This window comes from Theobroma cacao, chromosome 9, assembly GCF_000208745.1.
Source record: "Theobroma cacao cultivar B97-61/B2 chromosome 9, Criollo_cocoa_genome_V2, whole genome shotgun sequence".
NCBI lineage: Eukaryota > Viridiplantae > Streptophyta > Magnoliopsida > Malvales > Malvaceae > Theobroma > Theobroma cacao.
Genome location: NC_030858.1, coordinates 560,376 through 586,874, shown reverse-complemented (window position 1 = coordinate 586,874; position 26,499 = coordinate 560,376). Strand labels below are relative to the sequence as shown.

General features: G+C 35.8%; 3 protein-coding genes across 4 annotated transcripts; all 3 read left to right on the top strand.

Annotated features, from left to right (window-relative positions):
• LOC18587659 (uncharacterized protein At1g32220, chloroplastic) lies at positions 147-3,624 on the top strand. Of its 2 annotated transcripts, none has more exons than XM_018128535.1 (10): positions 147-410; positions 679-772; positions 883-971; positions 1,519-1,574; positions 1,653-1,708; positions 1,914-2,007; positions 2,275-2,354; positions 2,562-2,604; positions 2,818-2,909; positions 3,233-3,624. In XM_018128535.1, exons 1-10 carry the CDS (start codon positions 355-357, stop codon positions 3,410-3,412), a joined length of 840 nt encoding a protein of 279 aa, XP_017984024.1. In that variant the 5' UTR covers positions 147-354; the 3' UTR covers positions 3,413-3,624. The 2 variants fall into 2 exon arrangements, with proteins under 2 accessions (XP_017984024.1, XP_017984023.1); XM_018128534.1 differs by having other exon boundaries at positions 679-796.
• On the top strand, positions 4,471-7,168 carry LOC18587658 (transcription initiation factor TFIID subunit 10). Its single transcript, XM_007011581.2, has 6 exons — positions 4,471-4,677; positions 4,837-4,901; positions 5,490-5,552; positions 5,861-5,918; positions 5,990-6,040; positions 6,826-7,168. Exons 1-6 carry the CDS (start codon positions 4,585-4,587, stop codon positions 6,904-6,906), a joined length of 411 nt encoding a protein of 136 aa, XP_007011643.1. The 5' UTR covers positions 4,471-4,584; the 3' UTR covers positions 6,907-7,168.
• Positions 9,951-14,671, top strand: LOC18587657 (glutamate receptor 2.7). The gene is made up of 5 exons (XM_007011580.2): positions 9,951-10,294; positions 11,485-12,833; positions 12,919-13,231; positions 13,331-13,737; positions 13,835-14,671. The coding sequence occupies exons 1-5, from the start codon at positions 10,027-10,029 to the stop codon at positions 14,438-14,440; spliced, it is 2,943 nt and encodes a 980-aa protein (XP_007011642.2). The 5' UTR covers positions 9,951-10,026; the 3' UTR covers positions 14,441-14,671.

The following is a 26,499-nucleotide window of genomic DNA, read 5'->3' as shown; positions in this document are numbered from 1 at the left end:
AACAGAAGTAATCGAGTACACCGATTTTCCCAATACATTAATATAAAATAAAAAATTAAATCGAATTAATCGAATTCATTAATTTTAATTAATGTTGGGTCTTTCTTAACCCTTCTCTTTGACTAAAATATTTCTGTAGGCTTAAAATGAGCCACATATGCTACCGTACCTGTCGTTACCATAACGCGCCGTGTGTGCTCAGTTCTCGTTTCTGACTAGTACCGACTTTTCCAGTTCTTAGGACACCAGGCTCCCTGGAAAAGAAGAACCCAACCTCCAATTTCTCAAGCAATCTTTGTTTCAGAAAATTCCCATTGAGAAAGGTGAATAATCGAGGAAGAGAAGGAATTTGAAATGAGCTCCATGGCTTTACGGTTGATCCATTCCAGACTCTCACTCTCTAGACTCTAGTAGGCTTATATTCTTTTCTTCTGTTTCTTTGATTCGTATGTTCATATTTGAATTCGATCGTTATTGATGAAATGGCAGAAACTAGATTTAATTCTGTTTTTTTTTTCTTTGGATTTGTTATAAATTTTCATGTAACTTTCTGTAGATTATGCCATGTATTGAAATCCGAATTCTCCCCGATGAGGCTAATATGTTAGCAAAGATTTGTTCTGTTTGAAATGAAAAGGTTAATTTTCGTTTTGGGTCTTCTCCTTTTTCATGAAACAGTGCAGTGGGTGGGTCCAAGAATGGAAGATTTCTTTCAACAGAGTCTGACAAGGTTGATGACCCTTTTAATGTTGAAGAAGCAGAGACTGTACATGTACCTCCTCCTCCTTCTGAAAAGGTGTTAAAACTATTGTTAATTAAGTAATGTTGCCTTTTTCCGTATGATTTATGCCTCTATTTTGATTTATGTATTATTCATTTCAGCTGCTTGTGTTGGGTGGGAATGGATTTGTTGGCTCCCATATCTGCAGGGAAGCTTTGAATCGTGGTCTGACTGTTGCCAGCCTCAGCAGGTATTCAAATTTTCTCAAAATTTTTGCTACAAATGATTATTTTCCACAATTTCTTCATATAATATTATAATTTATTTGAAATTAAGTTTTCTTTCTCCTGTGAGTCTGGTTTCGTGATGAATGGATGGACTAGCAGTGTTTGCATCCATGTGATCTTGCAAGAAAGTAAAGTACATAAGGAACTTCTGATTGTTGGACTGCAATGTGTTTTAAAATTAAATGTTTAAATATCATCAGAAGTGTTTGCAACTGTAGAGATGCCTGCTAAAAGGGATCTGCTTTTAGTTGTTATTCGTGTATTTGTATTCCAAAGGCTGCTTATTCATTTTTCCCCTAATATGCTTTCTGTTCGTTGCTACAAATAAGTTCTGGTCATTCTGTGGATGCTTTGTAGTATGATGTTCAATTTTTAAAGCCTAGGGTATACCTTACATTATTGGTTTGTGAAAATATGCCTAATATGTTGTGCTGTGCTCTCTCCCTCTTTCCTTTTCACCAATTATTTGTATTGCTTCAACTCCTTAATTTGGTTGCTTCTTTCAATTAGGTCTGGCAGGTCATCTTTACATGACTCTTGGGCTAAAAATGTGACATGGCATCAAGGTTTCTTTTCTTTATTTACTTGTAATGATCTTATTGGTGGCATTTTATAATGTGTCTAACATGTTTTTGCCATTCCAGGAAACCTTCTTTCATCTGATTCATGGAAGGAAGCTCTGAATGGAGTGACATCTGTTGTATGTAGTCCTTTAACTCTGCAGATGTCTTAATAATTAAGAATAAATCTGAACTAAATTTACATGCACAAGCGATGCACAATTGGTTTATAATTTAATTTGGCATTCATTTTAAAATTTCATGGTTTACTTGGGATTTAATTAGAATCTTACTCACATCTTTGATTGTATGGTTTTTCCTGCTAATTAAGTTTAATTTTTCTAGATTTCTTGTGTTGGGGGCTTTGGATCCAATTCTTATATGTATAAGATTAATGGGACTGCAAACATTAATGCAATCAGAGCTGCTGCAGAGAAAGGTATAGCTAATTGAGTGTCTATTTAGGGGAAGGTGGTGTACTGATGGAAAATTTTGTTTGCTTTCTATTTGAATTACTACTTTTGCCAGAAAAAGAAATAAAAAAAAGGGAGAAGAAATAGCAAAAAAGTTCACAGAGTGTTGGTGTTTTCATTCTGTGTTCTTTCACTTTTATTTTCCTCTTGGCCTTTGCCACTGGTAACATTAGCTATGGTCGGTTACCTAGGGTTTTTTTTTTTTTAAATTGGCCGTTTAAATTTGCTTGCAGGTGTGAAAAGATTTATTTATATCTCTGCTGCTGATTTTGGCTTGGCAAACTATTTACTGCAAGGATATTATGAGGGAAAGGTACTTTCTCTTTGCTGTTGTTTCCTGATTGCCATCTGTTCAGGTGTCTGTATTTATGCTTACCGTTCTGCACAAGATGGATAAGTCAGCATATACATGGAAATATTGATTTTGATGTGTAAGTGGAATAATGGTTCTAGAAGTCTTCTGCTGATTATTTGCTCTCTCTCATGGAAAATTGTTTTTTCCTTGTCTTGTTTGGCACAGAGAGCTGCTGAGACTGAGTTACTGACCAAATTTCCTTATGGAGGTGGGTTTTCTTAATCACTTGCTGTAATTAGTGCAACATTCTGCACTTAGCGTTTAATTGCTTCTTATTTACTTGCTTATTGCTAATGGTAGAGTTGCTAGTAAAATGAATTTATCACTTTTTTTTACAGGAGCGAAGTAGACTAAAAACTTAGTTATGGAAGTGTTGCACTTTATCACTTTATCACTTACAGTTTTGCATTTTCTATTTCAGGAGTGATTTTGAGGCCTGGCTTCATTTACGGGACTCGCAGTGTTGGAAGTGTGAAGTTACCTCTAGGTGTTGTTGGCTCTCCACTGGAAATGGTAAATGCCTATGCTTCAACTTTTTCTTTTTGTTTTACTTTTATATGTGGTCTTCAGTTACTTTTGTCTTTGGACCAAACTGGAAATTTCAAACAGCAAAGTGCATGGGGTCCAATGATCCATCCTAGTATATTAGGAGTTAATTTGTGAAGAACAAAAACTTATGGAATCACAACTTGAATGAGAAGAAATTTTGCCCAATGGAGGAAATGGTTCTATGCTTAGCTGAACTCCAATGATGCATGTAATGTGATTAAGCTTAGATTTCTGGGAACAGAACTTGGTCTCATAAGTCATTGACCAAGCTTCTTCAATCTCTGCAGGTTCTCCAACATGCAAAACCACTGAACCAGCTTCCACTTGTTGGCCCACTGTTCACTCCTCCCATTAATGTAACTTCCGTCGCAAAGGTTGCAGTGAGAGTGGCAGCTGATCCTGTTTTCCCCCCAGGCATTGTAGACATCTATGGAATACAACGCTATAGCCGGCAAATGTCAAGATAGATTAGTTGAACTTGAATTTTGTGTTGTTTCCTATAGTTCCAAAGTATAGAGCTGTTGATATCCAAGCGGTTAAAGGTTCATCTTGGCTGATTGTAAATTCTTATAAATGGTTCCTGTTGGAGTTGTGATACATAGTGAACTAGTCAAGAAAACATTTGTTCACTCCTCTGATGCAATAAAAATTTTCCAGGAATGCTTGGGACATTTTATTTTGGGCCTACTGAAACTTTGAAGTATAGTTGCCACTTGCCATTGTCAAGCCTTAGCTTATCATGTTCACTTAGGCTATGGGTCTCGGAGCTTTCATGCGTGTTCTATTATAGTCGAAGAAGCCCACAACTGAGCTTAAGGCTTCGTGCGGTTAAGTTTCTGCCTTTTTGTTTTTTGTTTTTTTTATTTTTCATGATAATATATTTAAAAAAAACTCTTTAATTATGTGTGTTATATAAATTTTTATATTTTTATTTTAAATTAAATAAATATTTATAATTAAAAATTAACTTAATCAAAATATCATTTATTATTTATTTTATATTATATGACACTTATATGATATGTTCACGTGTTATAATGAAAGATGATGAATTATGATGTTCTAATTATGTGTCATAATATATAAACTTAATTGAATTAAATAGAAAAATAAAATTTTATTAAAATATTTAGATAGTTTGTTGAATATTTATTTAGAGGGTTTAGATATTCTATATTCCAGCATAAGACAAATTTGAATAAAGTTTTTAATACTCAACTTGAGTTCAAGTGAGTTTCGGCTACCACTCCTAAGATATTTTAAACTTGAAATTGATCGAATTATATATTTTAAAATTAATATTATATATATAATATTTTAAAAAATTGTAATTTATGATATTTAAACTTTTACTATTTACTTTCAGCATAACTTTTACCATTTAACCATTTTTTTCAATTAATAAATATAAAATTAAATTTTATATTATTTTTAATTATTTTAATTATTTAATTAAATATTTAATGAAATTAAATAATTATCAAATAGTGTTACATTTTATTGGGATGTTAAAAGGGATTCGGATGTCTACCGGAGACCCTACCCGTTTACCACCTTAATTAAAAAGCGCGAGCCACGTTGACTAGAGCCGGGAGAAGAGAGGAGACAATTTTGGGAAAGGGGCAAAGAAAATCAGAGAATGAACCATAACCCGCAATCCGGCGACGGGAAGCATGACGACGACACTGCTCTCTCCGATTTCCTCGCCTCTCTCATGGAATACACTCCCACAGTATCGTTCTCGTTTACCCTTTTTCTCCATCAATCTTTTTTATATCTCTTTCAAAAGGAAGAAAAAAGCTCCCTTTAAGGAGGGAATTCCTGTAAATTGTATGCCATATTTACGTTTCTAACAAGTTTTTCAACTTTCATTTTGATTGATTTGTGGCAGATACCTGACGAATTGGTGGAACATTACTTAGCCAAGAGTGGTGTTCAATGTCCTGATGTTCGATTGTAGGTATTTCTCCTTTTTTTTTTTTTATTTCTTTCGATTTCTTTTTGTTCCTCTTTTTGGCTGCCCAAACGCAAATATGAAGAAAATAAATTCAATTCTTTGAAAATTTACTTAATCTTTAATTCTTTGTTAGTTTAAGATGATAAAGTTTGAAAATTTATGTTACTCTGCGCTAATAGCTGTGCTTAGGGTTACTCATCTTTTTTTAAGTTGGTTCTAGGGTTCCGAAAAATGAAAAATTCAAGCTGTTTCCCCTGTGTGGCACATAACAAAGGTTTAATTACTATCTATTTTGTGAGGAAAATGAGATAAAGGTACAGGACATTACTTTGCTATATTCGATAAAATGAGAAAACAAGAAAAGCTTTGTTTTTTTTTTTTGGATATGGTAGCTTGTTTTCTGAATTATTTTGCTTACCTTTCTATGTCAAAAAAGAGGGGTGGGGGTTTGTGGCAGGGGATTTCCTTTTGATTTGAGCATTCTTTTAGAGTATTTTCTGATTTAACTCATGGCCTGAGCCTCACCTTTCAATGTTCTTTTCCGTTTATCTATGATTGTGTTTTTGACTTTTGTTGTGCTTTTGCAGAATAAGGCTTGTAGCTGTTGCTACTCAGAAGTTTGTTGCAGAGGTTGCAAGTGATGCACTTCAGTATGACACCAACAACTTTTTAACCCTTCCTCCCTTTTTGTTTTATTCAAGAATGAACAAAATTATGTTACAGAAATTTCAAGGCTGTTTTGTCAGTTTGGGAGTATTTTCATAGAAGCTGTGAAATGCCTAGGACTGTTAGGAGAAGGATTAAGTATTAAAGTTGTCAGTTTATGTGCATTTGTCGGTTATTTCTTTAGGTGAAAGAGAGATATTAAAGAAATAAGTAAAGGTTTTAGTAGTTTCAGTTTGGATTTGCTCATGTTTAAGTTAGTACGTTTGGTTATGATATTTTACTCGTAATGTAGGCATTGCAAGGCAAGGCAGGCTTCAGTCATCAAAGACAAAAGGGACAAGCAGCAAAAGGTGATCTATTCATGTTTGTTCTTAAAGTTTCTTAGCCCTTTTTGGCTTGTCTGACTTTCTTGTTGGAACAGGATAAGCGCCTAATCTTGACAATGGAGGACCTCTCAAAGTCATTGCGTGAGGTAGGCATTTTAATTTCTATATTGCCCCTCTTTCTATATTTCCTTACGTCTTAAGTTGAGTGGAGGATTCTTTAGTACATGCTACATCATTATGTTTAAGCGTCTAGCACTAAGTAGCTCCTTGAAGGGAACTTCAATTTCTCATTAGATTGATTCTGATTGTTAATATATTCTCTTCTTATGAGAAATCAACATGCTGAGAAAGAACTCTATGGTAAGGAATTGACCACTGATGTTTTTATGCATTGAAACTTCTTTGAAGGAGTGGTTAAGATTTGAAATATTTTTGGTTTACATCTCTAGTCAGCAATGTGGAAGCAACTTCTGGCTTTTGTGTAACATGAATGGTTTTTTAATTAATTTAATCCTAGTGGAGTTAGTCAAGTATGTATGTAGAAAAAAAAAATACTTTTTAGTCAATCATAGACTGCACAAATTTGATCCCTGTTTATCTTCTATAAGAGCTTATTGTTTTGATTCATTGTGAGCAGAGGCTTAAGCAGAAGCAAGGCATTTATTTGTTTTACAACATTAGATTGTCTAAGATTTTGATGAGAAATACATCTTGTAGCTGCTAAGGCATACACCTGAGTGGATTAATTTCCTTGAGAAATAGAAGAATGTGTCCCGTCAATCTTTATGCTTGAGAAGCGTTTGGTGGATTGTCAGATGTTTAAACATTGCTCAAGCCTTTTGTTTATGTCTTCAACGACTAATACTATCAATTTCTCGAATCATTTTTTATTTGTATCTAGAAATAATTGTCGTGTTCTTTGAATGAGCAGTATGGAGTGAATGTGAAGCACCAGGAGTATTTTGCTGATAGCCCATCAACCGGAATCGATCCTGCTTCTAGAGATGAATAGCTGGAGTTGCGCCATGTCATTGCCTGTCTGTATTTAGTTAATGATGTTACTGCAACTGTAGCTGGTTTCTCACTTTGTCTCTGCATAATGTCTGTTCAATCTTGACTGTGAAGATAATATAGTCTGAGAGTACTAGCTATGTCACCACCATAACATCCCTGCATTTTCAGTTCTTTCTATACGTATTTAATTTGTGACGGTGCTCAAAAACTAGAATGCAGAAGCATCTGAATATAATCTTGAAAGATCCACATGGCCACTAGTTATTCCTCTATATAATCCTCCACGGTCAAATAGTCATCCATCCTTGGGCTGCTCGTTTCTGTTTGTCACTTGTCCATAACAGAAAGGCCAGGGTTTTGTTGGCCCGGCCCGCTTGCTTGGTTCATGCTGGCAAGCTTTTGGGCTTCTCCCAACTACAGTTCAGTCCCTTCACTTGTCTGGTCTTTTTAGTCTTTTATTGCTCTCCGCCTAAAGCTGGTAATTGGGTGGACCAGTGGTGGGGTCATTTTTCAGGTTTGGATAATTCTGGTTTGATATTTAAGTTATTTAAGCTAGAGTCGCTATCTTCCTTCTTAGCCAATGAATGAATCTAAACTACAATTATCGTGGTTGATGGCTGTGCTCAACTAGTAGGATCCCCTTGTCGTTTACGTATGAAGCAAGTTGTGGGTAGAGGTACGAAAAGTCACCATCTAGGAAACTCATTTGGAATTTCCTCCATACCGATCAAGGTCATGGAAGCTTTGCCCTGTCATCAATGCGGCTGTTACTACCAAATTTACACAGACCATGACCATGGCTTTTAATTTCTTTTACTTGTCAAGAAACTCGAATTCAAAATTCGACTTCTTAATTCCAATTATTTGTTCAATTCGGTAAGTCAGAGCGGAAATCAACGCTCACTGAGAAATTACAGAGAGGTAAATTTTTCTTTTTTCAAAAACAATTAATCAAGAATACAGGATTATAAGCTAAACCAGTGAATTTCTGTTAATTTTGTGCAGTTCACATTTCAGAATGCAGTATCACGGTATCGGAATCATTCTACCTATTTTTCATCTCTTTTTTGAATATGTTTCGATGATCAATATTGAATTCCCATCTCTTTAGGTTTTGAATGTTTCTCCAAAGCAATCACTCGTGTTCTTTGCAGGTACCCGCAAAAGTCAACAAAGTAATGAACAAAGCCGTATTTTTGTTTCTAAAGACTTTCCTCTGAATTTCCTACAACAACCAACCGTAACTTTGTTGAATCTTTTATGTCTTGACTTCACCTCCCGGTCTTTCTTGTCATTACATCATTGATTCTTTGATATCTCGTGGAGCTTTGCTTGGCTGCCTCCACTTGATTTTTTCAGTTTGTAGACCCGTATTTTGTTTCTCAATCTAATAAAAAATTTTTTTGTTTTTGGTACATAAGAGTCGGATGAACCAGCTTAATATCTCAAAGCAGGAGAACCCTACATATCATTCCTAGGCCAAAGACACAGTTCCTCGGGAAAATTCATCAGTCTTATCGTTTCCAAACGACCACCGGATATATCCAAGAAATTTTTTATTAAATATCAAATTGACACACATTGAGAATCTTGATTAAGAACAACCGAATATACTTCCCGACTAAGTAAGGAATTGAAAATTCAAACTTAAATTTTAACTCGACACATGTTGATAAGAAAAGTGATGGGCAAACGAGCAAGAAAACCAGACCATTCGCCATTACTACGTTAATCTGCGGTCTCTATTACCATCGATACAGCTTGTCTATTTCTTTGTACTTCTGCTTTGATTAGGTCAAGGTAAATGTTACTGACATAAGGCAAATCATGTTGTACTCGTATTTGATGACCATTTATGTTCCATTCCTGTACTTTTCCCTTGACAAGTCCTCCTGTTGCCCCATTCCAACTGACGAGGAACTCCATTATTAAATTAAACTAGTGGTTCCACGCACATGGAATAAAGAATTTAGATTTTTATATTATCATTTTATTTTCAGCTTTTACTTAACAGATTTTATTGTAATTGTTTGAACTCTATAGTCTTTCGTAAGAGAAATTAATAATTAGATAAAGAATTCCCATTAATTATAAATTCAACAAATCAAGATGCGCTACATAATTACAAGTTATGATATAAGTATGTATTGATTCACGTCTTTTTTTTTTCAAGATCTTAGCTCACACTTAATTAGTTAATAAAATAAGGGTCGAGGATGGTAAAAAACCAACTTATCAATTTAAGATAATAATTAAGCACGATTAGGTGAAGATTTAGAACAGGATATTTTTGAACTTATTGTTTTTTCATTCTTTACTCTATTTTTAGATTTATTTTCGGTCCTCAAATTAATTTTTTTCGAAAAATAAATGGAATAAGATTCAAATTTATCACTCTATCTTAATGGGTCAAAACAATAATTAATTTTTGTAAGAATGCAAATTTATCACCGTGCATTGTAATTTGATTAAAAATGATAAAAAAATTAGCGGTAAAAAGAATATTCCCTTCAAAAATAAAAGGATATTCTAAATTTTGATCATTTTTTAATCAAATTATAATCTACAATGATAAAATTGAACTCATTCAAAAATTAGAAATGATAAATTTGACCCATCACATGAAATAAAATGTTAAATTCGGATTTTATCTAAATAAAAGAAATTAAAAACCTTTTGAGTTGACGTTTTCGAGGTTTGTTCAAATAGGCCTTTAATTACTGCTAAATTAAAAAGTAGAAAGATTAAATACAATTCAAGAAATTTCATTAAAACAAATATAAAAATAAGATTACACAAGTCTTTTTGACAAGTATAAAGTTAAGTCCATGATTTTTAGAAGACAAAAGGGGGTAATTACTTTATAGACAATGTTCTATTAATCATGTGTCTACGATTACATGGAATGAAAGTCTACATACAAAGTCATCTTTATTAATTTCAAACAAAAAGCAACGTAAACTGAAATTACGTGTAGGTTTGAATCCCCATACACAGTATTTGTTTACTGCTTCTATTTCTTCCACACGTCTTATTCATACTACTTTTCAAATCTGTCATCCCATAAATAGTGACATTTGTCTGTGGGGAAAACGTGTTCCAGAGCTGAAGAGCTCCAATGATGATGAGGAGCTCTACCGGACACATGTTGTTCCATCTGTTCTGTGTCTTCATTTTCTTGCTAGAAGGGGTCCTGACTCAAAACTCAACCACCCAAGTTAAGGTGGGTGTGGTTCTTGACTTGGATACCCCGGCTGGGAAGATTGGTTTGAGTTGCATCAACATGGCCCTTTCAGACTTTTATGAGACTCATGCTCACTACAAAACCAGGCTGGTCTTGAACGTCAGGGACTCCAAGGAAGACGTCGTCGCGGCCGCTGATGCCGGTACGTTCTCTCCCTCTTCTTCTTCCAGGTTATCTACTTACCTTCCTATTTGAACTTATTCTGTTATTCTTGTTGAAGTTAAGTTACTGACATAGCAAAATATCGATATAGAGTAGTTTGATTTTCCTTTTTCTGGCTGCTCCGATCACCTTGTCAAAGCTGTAGGTGCTTATTACATTTCTCTTTAGGGTTAATTAAACCAACATGTTTTATATAACACAATGTACCCCTATATATATACCAGTTTATACCATAAATAAATTAATTTCTACCATAAATAAAGATTAGCACTATATGTCTTTTGCTTTTTCTGCTTTTTGAACCAGTATGACTTTTATGTATGAAAATAATTAGTTTTGCTTGCTTATGAAAAGCATGCATGATTTATATATACAAGTGACAACAGTGAGGGACTCAGCTCTGAACTCTCTCAGGCAAGGCCTGAGGCTCTCTCTGTCCGCCAGAAATTAACCCAAAACGACGGACTCAACTATAAGCTAAAGGGTTCCGACCAAGTGCCGGCTGTCAAAATTGGTCTTATTTCACCAATGGAAAGAGATGGTTGATAATTTGTATGTCAGTATGTGAGGAAAATAATCATCGTTATATTCTGCAAAGACAAATTTTTTCAAACAAGGAACATTTTCATTCAAGTCCTTACCTGTAAAAGACTGTTCTTAGTTAATGGTCTCTATCCTAGCCAGCTAGTCAAAACCAAGACAGCTGCATTTTCATTCATATTATGTACCCAGTCCTATCAGTTTTGGCCAAATACAAATACTTGCAAGGATAGATGTTAGGATTGTGGGAGTACCACAGAAATTAGGGAATTAAATGCGGTCGTAGAGATGACAACTGTATGCTCCAACGCACGTGACCCATCCCTGATCTGGTATTGATTTGCTAATTAAGCTGATATATTCTGACCGGAGAATTTGCCTCCAACTTGTAATAAAAGAACATTTGACCTTCATGCGGTTAGAAAAGATCTCCCCTCCCTGCTCATTGCTCACCACACAATTATATACTAATATTTTTAATAGCTTTCAACTTTGAAGTCAGATTTTGTCTGGCCGAGTCAGCAAACCCGTGCCACGTTTATTTTTTTATTGTTTATTCTTCCTGTAGCATGTTAATCTTTCAGGATGAATAATTAAGTCAGAACTTTTGTCAATTTGCTTGGTGAACAGCTCTCGACTTGATGAAAAATGTACAAGTGCAAGCAATCATAGGACCAAGAAGTTCAATGCAAGCCAACTTTGTTATCAATCTCGGAAACGAATCTAAAGTTCCCATCATATCGTTTTCTGCAACAAGTCCTTATCTCACTTCCCTCCAGAGTCCATACTTTTTTCTAGCTGCACAAAGCAGCTCAAATCAAGTGAAAGCGATAAGTGCCATTGTCCAGGCTTTTGGATGGAAAGAAGCTGTACCCATCTACGTTGACAACCAGTCCGGAGAGAGCCTTATACCTTACTTGACGGATGCCTTACAGGAGATCAACGCTCGCGTCCCATATCTGAGTATCATTGCTGCGGCTGCAACGGATGACCAAATTGCTGAAGAGCTTTACAAGTTAATGACCATGCAAACAAGACTTTTCATTGTGCACATGACAATGTCTCTTGGCAGTCGGATTTTGGCCAAAGCAAAAGAGATTGGAATGATGAGTGAAGGATATGTTTGGATCATGACTGAAGGGATGACTAATCTGTGGAGATCAATAGATGCCTCGCCCATCGATTCCATGCAGGGGGTTGTAGGTGTGAAGTCTTATGTTGCCAAATCAAAAAAGATAGAAAATTTTACAGTTCGCTGGAAAAGAAAGTTCCAGCAAGAGAATCCGGACTCCATTAACGCCGAATTGAGCATTGTGGGACTATGGGCTTATGATGCAACTTTTGCGCTGGCAATGGCAATTGAGAAAGCTGGCACTGAAAACCTCCGCTTCAATAAACCAACTATTTCCAGCAGTGGTGCGACGGACCTTGAAACTTTGGGAGTCTCACAAAATGGTCCACGACTCATCCAGGAATTATCAAGCACAAAATTCAAAGGCCTTTCCGGAGACTTTCATTTTGTTAAAGGACAATTACAGTCATCCGTGTTTCAGATAGTTAACGTAATTGGAAGTGGGGAAAAAGAGGTCGGGTTTTGGACACCCGAAAATGGACTTGTAAGACAGTTGAATTCGACAAACACAAACGCAAGCACTAATTCTACTTCTAAGCCAAAACTGGGTCCCATTATATGGCCAGGGGATACTAACTTGGTTCCCAAAGGTTGGCAGATCCCGACAAATGGGAAGAAATTGAGAATTGGGGTTCCAGTGAAAGTTGGTTTTACCGAATTTCTCGACGTTGTGTGGGATCCTATCGCTCAGAAAGCAAAATCAATTGAAGGGTATTGCATTGATGTTTTCGACGCTGTAATGGATAAAATGCCTTATGCTGTTCCTTACGAGTATGTTGCATTTGCAACAACTGATGGAAAAACTGCTGGGTCTTACAATGACCTAACTGATCAAGTGTACTATGGGGTGAGTCTCCTCCTTCAATCCTTTTGTCTATCATGCATAGCTTCAATTTGATTTTTCTCTTTTGACAATTGGTGACTATGAACAGAATTATGACGCTGTGGTAGGAGATACAACTATTGTGGCAAACAGGTCATTGTTTGTGGACTTCGCATTGCCATTCACAGAATCTGGTGTGTCGATGATCGTGCCAATCAGAGATAACAAGGAGAAGAATGCATGGGTTTTTTTAAAGCCTTTGACATGGGACCTTTGGGTAACGAGCGGTTGCTTCTTTGTCTTCATCGGATTTGTTGTTTGGATTCTCGAGCACAGAATAAACGAGGATTTCCGTGGACCCCCTGCACATCAAATCGGCACCAGCTTCTGGTTCTCCTTCTCAACCATGGTGTTTGCCCATCGTAATAACCTCTTTCACCTTTTCAATTTATAAACATATTGCATTTCGATCCAACATTTTAAAACTCATTTTTTTGTTCTTGAATTGAATAATATTGCAGGGGAGAAAGTTGTGAGCAATTTGGCTAGATTTGTGGTAATTGTATGGTGTTTCGTCGTTCTCGTTCTCACCCAAAGTTACACGGCAAATTTGACCTCCCTTTTAACAGTCGAGCAGCTCCAGCCCACTGTAACTGATATCAATGAGCTCGTGAAGAGAAGGGAGAGTGTTGGCTTATTGAATGGCTCCTTCGTTGAAGGAATCTTGTTGGGTTTGAAATTTGAAAACTTCCAGCTCAAGATATATAATTCTCCAGAAGAACTTCATGAACTTTTTACCAAAGGAAGTGCCAATGGCGGTATTTCTGCTGCTTTGGATGAAAATCCTTATATTAAGTTATTTCTTTCAAAATACTGCGGCAAATATACTACAGTAGAACCAACATTTAAAACCGCTGGCTTTGGATTCGTGAGTTCTCTGTCAATCTCTTTCTCTCTAGCTTCCTCCATTCTATATGATATGCTTAATGTTTCATGCTGATTTTTATTTATGTTGCTTTTTGTAGGCCTTCCCTAAAGGTTCCCCTCTTGTAGCAGATGTTTCAAGGGCAATCCTTAATGTTACTCAAAGTGACAAAATGGAACAAATTGAAAACTTTTGGTTAAAGAAGGGAACTGTCTGTCCTGACGTTGACCCTTCTGTTTCTTCAAGCAGTCTTGGTCTGGAGAGCTTTTGGGGCCTGTTCCTAATTGCTGGGACTGCATCTATGTCAGCTCTCATCATATATTCATTAATGTTCTTGCACGAACAACGGCATGTCTTGTTTCAGTTCCATGATACTTCAGTGTGGAGAAGAATCCGAATTATCTCGAGAATCTTTGACCAGAAAGACCTGAGCTCCCATACTTTCAGAAAAAGCGAAGTCAGAGATGCAAGCAGCACTCACAGTGTTCACAGCATTGGTGTTGTTGGAAGCTCACCAAACACTAACTGCCCCCCAAGTCCATCAAGCTACTCAAGCCAGACAGATGCTTCACAGTTTGTTTTCTTTGTAGACCAGGGAAGGTTTACAGGGCATGGTGATCTGACTCCAAGTGGATCAGCATCTCCAGAGACATTCCCTTCCCCGGAAAGATCTTCTATTGAGCTAGCCAACAGAAATGACCCATGAGCAGAAAATATTGTAAATTCATGTATAGTATCGGTATAGGATCATAGTTGGAAGTGAAGCTGATGAGGTCCGTACTTCAATTAGCTTCTAGCTAGCCGTTTCCTGGTTAACATATCCCCCTGTTTGTGTTTCGGACTAGAATGTATCCCCATTCCAGCTTCCAGGTTGAAATGTAACTCTTTTTTAAACAAGAAATGGAAGCCAACTTTCAATAGAATTTTGCAGGTTGTACATGAAAATCCATTCCGCACCAAAATAGTTCACAATTTGAGGTAGATGTCCCTGTTTTCTGTTTTTACAACAATTGAAACCAACCAATGCTAGTTTGCTATCATCTAGTGAAAACTACCTACTTTGATCATCATTAATTTTTTTGGTAAGTGGAGCAGGAACAACATATTCAAGAGAAACTGAAACATTTTCTCCAAAAATGAAACTGATGCAGTAAAATCAAATCTTACTAGAAATTTGACAGAGTATATGAGAAAAAAAAAGGAAACAGGTGGATTGCTTCGCTCCTGCTGGTCAAGCTTTGTATTTGAAAGAAACTTCTAAGAAATACTACTATATGTATATTATCTGTTCTCAACTTATAAATTTTTTATTATCATCGATATCTCAAATATAAGCCTTAAAAGAAAGTTCAGAGCCTAAGGGTCAGAAGTATCAAGATAATGGTCCCAAATACATATGCATGGTTGTTTCTAAACAAATTACATTGACTCTAATTTGTAAAAGTTGAACATATATATATATATATATATATATATATTGGGACAGATTAGATTAGAACATTCGATTAGATAAATAAGCAGAAAATTGGGTAAATTCTTTTAAAAGTTTTGAGTCACCGTCGAGTAGCTTTAATTCAAGTTTCTCATCTGCACTAAATTTTTCAACTCAGGAAAATGTGCTTGACTACTGAGATTATTAAAGGTAAATGTCATTATCAATTACAACTGATGTTATACAGTAATTTTTAAAATACGTGTATTCAAATTGAGTTCATCATCAGAGATTGAATTCAATCTCATGTTGTCACGCCCCAAACCCGAGACATGACAGATGCCATATACTTGTAAGATGTAATCTTACAGACATGCAATGGTTTAATACATATACCTTATAACATTATCTAGAAGAGACTAATACTTGAAAAATATAGTGATTCATAGAACTAAATCTAAAGGTAGAAATTTAAAAGATATTAATTCGATAATATTCAGAATTAAATCTCCAAAATTATAAAGCTATTATGTCAAGATAAAAGTTTGAATACTAATTAAGATAGTTTGATATTTATAATATTTAAATAAATCCTAGACAATTTAAATGTTACTAGATTAAATATCACTACTCGAAATTCTCGCGTGATTGATCAAATCACAACCTGAAAAAAAATTGAAGGAAGCTGAGTCTAATTATTCAACAAGTAACTAACATCCCTTTAGCTGGATTAAGCATGCTTAAAACATTTAGGCCAAATTACGAATACGTATATAGGTATCAAAACAAAATTTTGGATAATCTCATTCAAAACATATATTTCAAAATTTCATTTTTTAATTTCATAAGCAAACATAATTTCGTTTTAGATAACATAGCTAACACAATTTTGAAACTTTCAGATAACAAAACAAAACATAATTTCACATTGATTTCATACATTTATTGGTCTCTTGTAACATGCTACAATTACATTTAACCCTTGTAGTATAAGTCAGAAATAAATCCACAATCAACGCCGGTGGCATAGATCAGAAATATATCAAAAACAACTATTGGCTGTACTAAATAAATATCACAAATACCACTATTCTGTAACTAGTGGTGCGATTGAGAGATCAATCTCTAATAACAAAATACATGTCGACATGGCCAACATTTAACCTTTATCGGCAAGGTCAGAGCATAGCCATACTAAGAGACAAAATAGAAACATATATTTTTAGATTACTCAAATTCACAAAATGGTAATATTCTGTTTCACAAAACACATATCGTGCATATCAAAAGCATATTTATTTCAATTTAAGTATTTACATATGTAATCACTAAGATAATCATATATGCATATGTTAGACAAAAATCATATTCATATTTCAAAATCAAAAATCATATTTGACAAAAATTTCACATTCCAAAATCCAACATACGAAAATCATATGTATCTATTTTGCATACTCAACTCAATTTTTACAAACCATAGGACAAAACATATTATACATAATATATGAAATTTAAATCCACATTGAGGCTAATTTTTAGGGTGTGAAAACACCGAGGGGATATTAGCTACTTACCTGATTTTGTCAATTTCACTTTTAAGCAGCATATCAGACAATCCTCCTAGTTGCCTAATATTTCAAGAAATATATACAAATATCAGAACTGAATTTGCAACGAATCCTACAAGGTGACTTCCATTGGCCATCCTAAGCATTTAGGGTGTGTAGTGACCTCTAGCACAATTTAAAAACATTTTCGATTAATAAGGTAATATTTTATTATTATATATATTTTTGAATTAAATAGAATTTTCAATAAAGTTGAGAATTAAACTTAAATCATAAAATCATGAAGGATTTTAATTTCAGATAGAGAGATAACACTAATTTCATTCATAAAAATCATATTTATAATTTTTCATAAATTTTTGATATTTTAATAAAATCTACTAATTTAAGAAATAAATTTATAAAATATAAAGATATATTCCTTTTGACATAAAAATACAGTAGAAATCACATATTCAATATTTATGAAGTTTACAATAGAATTTATCACATATTAATTAAAATCAAATTTTAAAACAAATTTAAAAGGACTTTTCTATTTTCTGAAATTTTCAGAATCTGAATGACTATTTGACTTATTTTAAGCTCTTATAACTTTTAACCTGACTTATTTCCAGGGATAAAATCAACACCAATATGAAGTATTTATATCATACTACAACACCAAAATTTGTTTTGATTAAAAAGACCACAAAATTCCCAAGTTTCGAAAGCCAAAAATATCAAAATCATCACAGAAATACTCAGATTTCTGAGTTTCCAGTATCATCGTGTCTATTTTGAGGTTTTAATTCTCTTAATACAGGATGCCCCTAACTAAGCCATTGACACCAAATTAAACATCTCATTTCATACTACAAAAGCCCTTAAAGAAATAAGCAAATATGTTAACGGAATATAGAGTTCCGATGACCCAAAGTTGGATTGTCAAAACTGTTGAAAATCAGGTTTCCAATTAATTTCAAAAATTCATATCTTCCTAACTGTAGGACCAAACGAGATGCTACAAAAACCGTTGAAAGATCTTTTCAAGACCTTTCCATTGGTACCCATCATGTCACCAAAAAGTCATCGAAAAAGTGTTGGATTTGAATAAAAGGTAAGAAAACACAAATAATTTAAAGCTTTTGTGCCAAAACTATGAAAATATAACCCTAAACATACCTTAATCAGCAATCTTTTAAATATTTTTCCCTTTCCTCCATATTTCTTCTTTTCTGGTGTTTAACTCTTCTAACTGCCTATCGTTTGAGTTTGATGAAATAAACTGAAGTGAGTTTTCTGTTTTTTTTTTTAAACATATTGAGATAAAACTGATTACTTTTATTTTAAAATATGATAAGATTAACTGATTGTTTTTTTTTTAATACAATAAGGTAAGACTGATTGATTTTATTTTAAATGTGATAACGTAATCTGACACCAACTAAAATATATCTACTCTATTTCAAAAAGTCTTTTTTATTTTATTATTATTATTATTATTTAGGCATATTACACATGTTCAATTCAAGAAGTCGAGGTGACTCCCTAAGATTGGAAGTCAAACTGTTTAAGCATGAGTTAGACTCGGGATAAAAATGAAGAAAAAAAGAAAAAAGAAAAAAGAAAAAAGAAAAAGGGTAATATGTTGCGTATGATTTGGTGAAGAGGATGAAAGAGATAATAGAAAATCCAAATTGGAAGTTGCTTAGATTCCCGGTTGCTCTCTTACTCTATTTTCATTGACTCATTCCTCTTCGCAAATCACATAATATATGCCATATTATTTATTTTTCATAGTTTTTATTTTTATATTAAAAAACATTGAACGTTTATATTATCTATACATGTTAAAACTTTAGGTATAGTATTAATTTGTGTTAATAAGGAAGTGGAGAATTTCGTTGATGGGGATTTTAGCAAAAAGTAGGTAGATAATCTTTTTATTTGAAACTTGAGAAAATGATTGATTAATTGTTATTATACAAAACGTTACTTATCATTTTTATATCACGTGATGTTAATATGGTATGCTGACATATCATAGTGTATGATGATATGGTATGTTTATGTAGCATAATGACATGATCACATGATATTTTTCGTCATTCATGTCAATATTATGTCAACAACACGTGAACATAAAAATGATGTATACCATTTTGATTAACGATAATAAGTTAACTATTAATCATAAATGTCTATTTAATTCAAAATAAAAATATAAAAATTTTATTTAACATAATAAAAAAATGCAAATTTAATTGAATTTTCTAAAATAGTTCTGAAATTTTTAAAACGTTTTACCTTTTAAAATCTAAATAACTCAAAACTACTCCATGTTTTAAATTATTCCAGTTAAAGCTTGAAATTTCTTCTAATGATGAATACTACTATAAGATTGAATACCATCAGTGAAAATTATGTCCCGATTTGGTTTGATTATCAATTATTCATTTGATCAAGTGATCTTCTCTTTTTAGTCAAAGAGAATACCAAGTTAATTTAACTATTCTACAAATTTTACATTACCGAAATGGAATTTCCATCTCTTTACGTATCACTCGTTTTGTTTGAAGATCCCCCAAAAGAAAAAAAATTAAAACTACACACGTTTTGCTTGCTCGAGTCAACAAGGTTAAGAACAAAGCTGCATTTTGTTTGTCAAGTCTTTCCTTTCATTTTCTTACAGAAACCAACAACAAAGTTTGGTTGAAGCTTTACGGCTTGATCTGACCTTCTGCCCTTTCTTAGTTTTACATCATCATGGAATCCCCATGGGCCTAGCTGTCTCCACATGATTTTTTGATACTGTAAAGTAAATAATTTTTTTCTCAATCAAAAGAATTTTTATTAATATATATCAAATTGATATAGTCGAGAATCCTGAAACGAAAAAAACTGAATATATATTTAACAAGTAATTAAACAATCAAGCTTAAATTTCAACTTGACATTCGACAAAAGAAATATAAAATTTACGTTTCAAACTATTAATCTCATTATCATTATCTCAGGATCTTGATTGGTCATTACACATTAAAAAGATAGCTAATTTCGAATTTAATTCGACAATAAATGATTTGTTGATTTATAAATGATGGGTTAAACGAGCAAGAAAACCAAACCATTCGTCAATACTACATTAATTTGCAGTCTGTATTACTAGAATTAGAGTTTGTCTTCTCTTTCTTGAGCAGAAGCAAACATTCCGCTTTGATTAGGTCAAGGTAAACGTTAATTACATAAGACAAAATGTCGCGGTTATATTTGAAGGCCATTTACGTTCCACTCCTGTAATTTTCCCTTCTCTCCTTGACAAGTCCTCCTGTTGCCCCATTCCAACTGATGGGAACCCTATTATTAAATTAAGGGGGATTTTGTTTTTAACCCTTAAAAATAACGTATTTTTTAAAATAATCTTCAGAATAATTTTAACTGTTTTTAACGACCAGAATGATTTTGAGACAAAAATGCTCTTAATGAGCCATCTTCGTTAGCGTGCACTCTCAAACAGGCGAAAAATGGGAGAAAAAAAAATATGCGAAGATTGTTTGTACAATATACCCATAATTTTTTTTTGCGAAGGTTGTGCAAAACAAAATAATGTTGCATGAGATGGGTTTTCAGAGATTTGGGACACGACATTCAGATAATAGGAGAAGAGAGATATTAAATCGAACGAGGAACCAGTTGTCATGAATCAAAAGCTTGGCTAATGATGTGAAATCAGAAATCCTTGATACAGTGGTAAATTGAAAGGAGAAAGATGTGAATCCAAAGCAAGAAATGGTCCTGCTATAGCAGGCCATATGTGAGTCGACTGTAGCAGGGCAGGGTTTAGAGTTTGTGAAACGTCATGTTGGGAATGTGTGAGACGGCTATGACACGACACTGGTTAGAGTTGGTGAGACGTCATGGAGGGAATCTGTGAGACGCCAGAGTTAAGAGTTGGCGACACGCCATGGAGGGAATTTGTGACACGCCAGCGTTCAGATTTGGTGAGATGCCATGGAGGGAATCTGTAACACGCCAGAGTTAGGAGTTTATGACACGACATGGAGGGAATCTGTGACACTCCAGTGTTCAGAGTTGGTGAGATGCCATGGAGGGAATCTGTGAGACGTCAGACACGTCAGCGTTTAGAGTTGGTGAGACGCCATGAAGGGAATGTGTGACACGCTAGAGTTAAGAGTTGGTGACACACCATGGAGGGAATCTGTGACACGTCAGAGTTAAGAGTTGGTGACATGGTATGGAGGGAATCTGTGACACGCCGGTGTTCAAAGTTGGTAAGACGCCATGGAGGGAATCTGTGAGACACCAGAGTTAAGAGTTGGTGACATGCCATGGAGGGAAGTTGTGACACTCTAAAGTTCAGAGTTGGTGACACGACATGGTCATGGTTTAGAGTGTGTGACACGGCATTGCTTGAAAAGCTGACACGCCATGGTCATGGCTTAGAGTGTGTGACACGTCAATGCTTGAGCAGCTACTATGTCATGGTTTAAAATAGAGAGAGGAAAAAAAAGTAGGCAGTTAATGTGGTAACTGTTTAGACTTCCACTCAATTAATTCTCCTTCCCCCTGTTCAGAATAAATAAGAATATTAGAAGGCCATTTTTCATTTCATTTTAAACAGTTATTATTCAGAATTCGTAACGTCTGTGTGATTCATTTCTCATTCTCGTCAATACCGGAGTGTTCGAGAAGGCTCTTTGCAAGCGTAAGGACACCAGAGCACCAATAACAATGTCGACCATGAATGAAGAGGTCAGTGAGTCTCAAATTAAAATATTCTTGTGTTCGTTAATTTTTGGGTTTTTTCCTGAATTTGTTTGATATGTTCAGGTTTTTTATTTTGTATTGCAAATGTTTAGACTATGTTTAGGGTCTGGTTTGATGATTGTTGGGGTTAAGTCATAGTGGTTTTAGGGGTTTTGGGTGTTTATCGGGTGACGCCATTGTTATTCTTGTTATTATAGTTAGTTATTGGCGTGTCAGCTTTATATGGTTTGATTTGATATGCATGGCGTGTGAGAACATTTGACTTGATATGCATGGCGTGTCACAACATTTTACTTGTTATGCATGGCGTGTGATAGCATTTTACTTGATATGCATGACGTGTCACAACAATTTACTTGCTATGCATGGCGTGTGACAGCATTTTACTTGATATACATGACGTGTCACAACATTTGACTTGTTATGCATGGCGTGTCACAATGTTTAACTTGTTATGCATGGCGTGTCACAACATTTAAGTTGTTATGCATGGCGTGCCACAACATTTAAGTTGTTATGCATGGCGTGTCATAACATTTTGCTTGCTATGAATGGCGTGTCACAACATTCATTCCTTATTTATGTCTTCAGTATACCTTGTTGCACATGACGGCTTAACTCACTGGTGCATGTGTGCCATGTTTTGCAGATCCAGCGTAAACAGTATGAGGATCTTGATAGTTTGCTGATCGTGCCGAGGGAGAAGGGGGCGTTCAACGTCGTAATTAACACCCATTGTAAGTGGTCGCAGCTGCATTACAGAACAAAGACTCTCCAATAGAAGGGGGAGTATGATGTAGTTAAACGTACCTACTTCGGAATGATCTTAGACGTCTATCCACAAGGGTACTTTTACTCTGATCTCTTGCACAACATCATGATTTGGCGGATCAGTGAGAGCCAGTCAATGGACCACGAGCTATGGTTTGCCATTGGCAAGAGCAAGGCACGGCTGTCAAAGCAGGAGTTCTGCCTCATCACCGGGCTGAAGTTTGGTCCAATGCTCGATGTGTTTAGACGACCGTACAAGATTGCTGAGGGGGGAATTCATGACAGATACTGGAATGGGCAGAACAGTGTCAAGCTGCAAGCTTTGCATGATACGTTTTGCGGGGGCAACTTCCAGCAATCAGGAGACGCGACGAAGATGGCACTCTTCTTGATCGCGAACAACATTTTTTTTTGGTCAAGATTATTGTCGATGGGTGACGCCTTGGTTGCTGTCATTGGTGGAGGACATCGACGCTTGGAATGTCTTCCCATGGGGTCACTATGTTTGAAAGCTAACCTTGGACTACCTTTTGAAGGGATTTGAAGTGCTTGAGTCAAGCGTGACAAAGGAAACTTGGTTACGCTACAACATATACGGATTCGCATGGGTGATACAGGTACTATCACGTAACATTTTTCAGTTTTCTTTTGAAAAAATAATTAATTGGTATACTTGTTTATGATTTACGATCTGATAATGGTTACATTTGACATGCAGTTCTGGACAATGGAGGCAATTCTTGCTCTCTGAAAAATAGTTGCCCCCTCTGGTCCAAAGGACAACGTGTACCCATGAATGTGCAAATAGGATTACAATCAGAAGCCTAAAGACTTCTACAAGGCAATTCAGAAGTTAGAGTCATTTGACGATGTGAGTGAACAGTTGCTAATTTTTACGTTATATTTGTATAATAATTTTCCTTATTCGATAATGATAACATTTTATTTGTTTATATGCAGTTTTGGTCACTGGAGACATTGGAACCCACTGCGGATGAGGCCCTCCAGGAGTATTTTGTGTACCTTGATGTCCTGTTATCGGAAGGCCACGAGTACGTGCCAATAGAGCACATGGAGGATCGGTAGGATTGAGGCATAGGTGCGAGGCAAAAAAAGAGAACATTGAAAGAGAAAAGAGCCTCTGGTGGCACGAAGCGGATACGCACCGTCGCTGGTTTAGTTGATGAGCTGTCAGGCCCTGAGTTGATAGACGAAGGGGACGACCATGGTTAAGGCAGTGAATAGCCAATAAGGACAATTGTAACGGTTTTGTGTTCTCCAATTTCATATGTGATTATCGAATAGCATTTCTGTGTTTACAGTTGGACCATGCGTCGGTAGCTTTAGAACCACCCACCGGTCTTCCTCAGATGCACAATGGAAATGAGCAGTCGGTAAGATCAGTTCTAACAGTTTGTGTTCTACATTCCCACATATGTTTCTCGAGTAACATAGTAATTTCTATAATTGCAGTTTACAAAAATGACAACAAGTCCTCAAGGACCGATAGGTCTGGCTCAACCGCATACAGCTAACAAGCCGACGGTAAGGATATTAAAGTTGTAACGGTTAATGTTCAACAATTCCATACATGATTATTGAATAACACAATTATATATGTAATTGCAGTTTATGGAAGAGACAATTGGTCCTCAAGCACCGACAGGTCCGGCTCCACCGCAGATTGCTAACGAGCCGTCGGTTAGGATATTAAAGTTGTAACGATTAATGTTCAACAATTCCATATATGATTATTGAATAACATAGTTATATATGTTATTGCAGTTAATTTTCAAACACATTTAGTTAGGCAGACAAGCTGTCTTCATCCACAACACACCCTACATTTTTAGACATTGTCCTTCGTATTGGACAATTGTTGCGTGTGTGACCGGTTTGTCTGCAACTTGAACATGCTTTGGCTCGGCGCAGTCGTGGAGGCATCGATTGACTTGGAGATGGTGCCGAATTTGTGGATGAAACTGCAAATGGGGATGGGCAGTTCTATCTGTTATGCCCGTACCTCTTGCAATGCAAACATCTCCGTGCTCGACTACCTTCACCAGCGGATGGAATCCTTCTCCTCCTAAGTCTTCCCACTTGGCCTCACCAAGGTGGGGGCAAGACGACAATTTATTTCACATGAAGGGGGATGTCCCACTACTAGGATGCCCAACCGACCTTATGGATCCTGAATAACCCTCCACCAAAATGGTTGTCTTGTAGTAGTCAGCGCAAAATTTAATGGCTTCACGATTGCATTTACTGAAAAACATAATAAACTCAATCTTCAAGCACAATGTAAATGATATGTCAATTACGGTTCAAATAAGAAATAAATATATTATGACCTTATTGCTGCAATGGCATGGCTGCATGGCAGTAAATCTGTTTGGAACTCACAACATGAACACGTATTCTTGGACAGGTTTACAACTCCGTCCATCTTCCCGTCTTTAACTTCAAACTTCACTCGATTGATAGGCTTAACTAAAAAGTGATGTGCATCATTGAACCTTTTGCTCAACTGCTTGGCAACCCAAAGGCTGAGGGGCATGCTCACCTTGACGACCTCCTCGTACCGGTCATGGAACTAACGCTGGAACATGTCTCTGATGAACTCGATCAAAACAGTGATTGACATTTGTCTTGCATGCTTCAAGCATGAGTTAACACATTCCTCAATGTTGGATGTCATCATTTGGTATCGCCTTACCGGTGAACATGCACATGCCCATTTCTCAAGCCTTATTATCATAAGGTTCGCGTGGGCTCCTGAGTGAATCTGTTGTATCTGGTTCATATGTCTGTTGAAATAGGCCACCTTATAGTAATCTCGAGCAAGGGTGAAAAGCATACAAACATCGTCACGCTTGAACTTGTTTTTAAAGTTTTTTTTCAAGTGGTAACCGCATAAACCATGGTGCGCTTCTGGGTATGTATTTTGGATTGCTTTCTTAATGCTGAGATGCTGATCAGAAATGAACATAATGCTTTCAGGACAACCAACTGCATCACGCAACTTGCTAAGAAACCATGTCCACGAGTCTTCGTCCTCAACATGGCCGATACCAAACACAATTGGATATACGCACTTGTTTGCATCTTTGCATACAGCGACAAACAGAACACCCTTGAACCTGCCTTTGAGATGTGTCGCATCAATTGCAACCATAAGAAGCATTGCATCCCTAAACCCCCGAATACAAGCCCCGTATGACCAGAAACAATATTTGAATCTCTTTTCCTCGTCAGTAGCCACTGTAGTCACTGTGTCAGGATTTTCTTGTTCCAACATATAAAAATACGATGGTAGTAGTTGAAATGACTCTTTCGGTGGATCGAAAACTAGTCTCTCCGCATACTCCTTCGCTTGCCAAGCCTTACCATATAAGCATTCCAATCCCCACTAAACTTTCATCTCACAAATTATGTCCTTAGGTCTCAATGCTACTCCATTAGCCTGAAGCTTGCGTGACATAAGTTCACTAATCATCTTTGCACTCGTAGTTGCAAACTGCCCTTGCAAACCATCAACGGTAGAGGTGTGTACTTTGTGGAATGTCCGAACTTGCCAATATTCTCCTCTATTAGGTAACTTCGTTGCACGAACACTGAACTTGCATGCCTTATCCTTGCAACCAACCTCATAACGAGCTTTACATGACCTTTTTACTCTTATCGCAAACTTTTTTTTTATAATCAACATGTTCAAAGCTCGTTTCAACTCAGCCTTCGACAAAAACATTCTTCCTTTGTATAAGCGATCTTCGGCACATGTCGACTCCTCAATGGTAATTGTTTGGAAGGAGAACCTTTCTGCACCTGCAATTACCCACGTACGAGATATCCCTGCATTTCCCCTTTCTTGATCACTATGATTGAGTAATGTATAAAGGGAATGAATCCCGTTCTCACCAGCGATGGGGTTATTGTATATGGGGTCATCACACTGAACATCTCCTTCATCAACACCTCCAACAGGTTCCGTTTCGCCTTCAACATTATTGCAAATTGGAATGTCATTGTCATAAAGGCAATCATCGTCTGAACTGTCATCTTGCCATTGTTCAAGCCCATCATCTGAAGTGTCATCAAATCTATCTTCACTGACAGTGAAAAAATCCTCATTTCCCTCATCAAATGCAGTATTATCCTCCAACGTCGCAGTGTCACCCTCCAACCTCACATTGTTGTCCTCAACGGTCGTATTCTCATTTG

What these genes read in the sequence shown, in the direction of transcription:
- LOC18587659 (XM_018128534.1), top strand. Translation starts at nt 355, where the DNA reads ATGAGCTCCATGGCTTTACGGTTGATCCATTCCAGACTCTCACTCTCT. An exon ending in CTCTCACTCTCTAGACTCTA is followed by an intron (nt 411 to 678) that starts GTAGGCTTATAT and finishes TTCATGAAACAG; the next exon opens with TGCAGTGGGTGGGTCCAAGA. An exon ending in CTCCTCCTCCTTCTGAAAAG is followed by an intron (nt 797 to 882) that starts GTGTTAAAACTA and finishes TATTCATTTCAG; the next exon opens with CTGCTTGTGTTGGGTGGGAA.
- LOC18587658 (XM_007011581.2), top strand. Translation starts at nt 4,585, where the DNA reads ATGAACCATAACCCGCAATCCGGCGACGGGAAGCATGACGACGACACT. An exon ending in TCATGGAATACACTCCCACA is followed by an intron (nt 4,678 to 4,836) that starts GTATCGTTCTCG and finishes GATTTGTGGCAG; the next exon opens with ATACCTGACGAATTGGTGGA. An exon ending in TCTCAAAGTCATTGCGTGAG is followed by an intron (nt 6,041 to 6,825) that starts GTAGGCATTTTA and finishes TTGAATGAGCAG; the next exon opens with TATGGAGTGAATGTGAAGCA.
- LOC18587657 (XM_007011580.2), top strand. Translation starts at nt 10,027, where the DNA reads ATGATGATGAGGAGCTCTACCGGACACATGTTGTTCCATCTGTTCTGT. An exon ending in CTGATCAAGTGTACTATGGG is followed by an intron (nt 12,834 to 12,918) that starts GTGAGTCTCCTC and finishes GACTATGAACAG; the next exon opens with AATTATGACGCTGTGGTAGG. An exon ending in AAACCGCTGGCTTTGGATTC is followed by an intron (nt 13,738 to 13,834) that starts GTGAGTTCTCTG and finishes TGCTTTTTGTAG; the next exon opens with GCCTTCCCTAAAGGTTCCCC.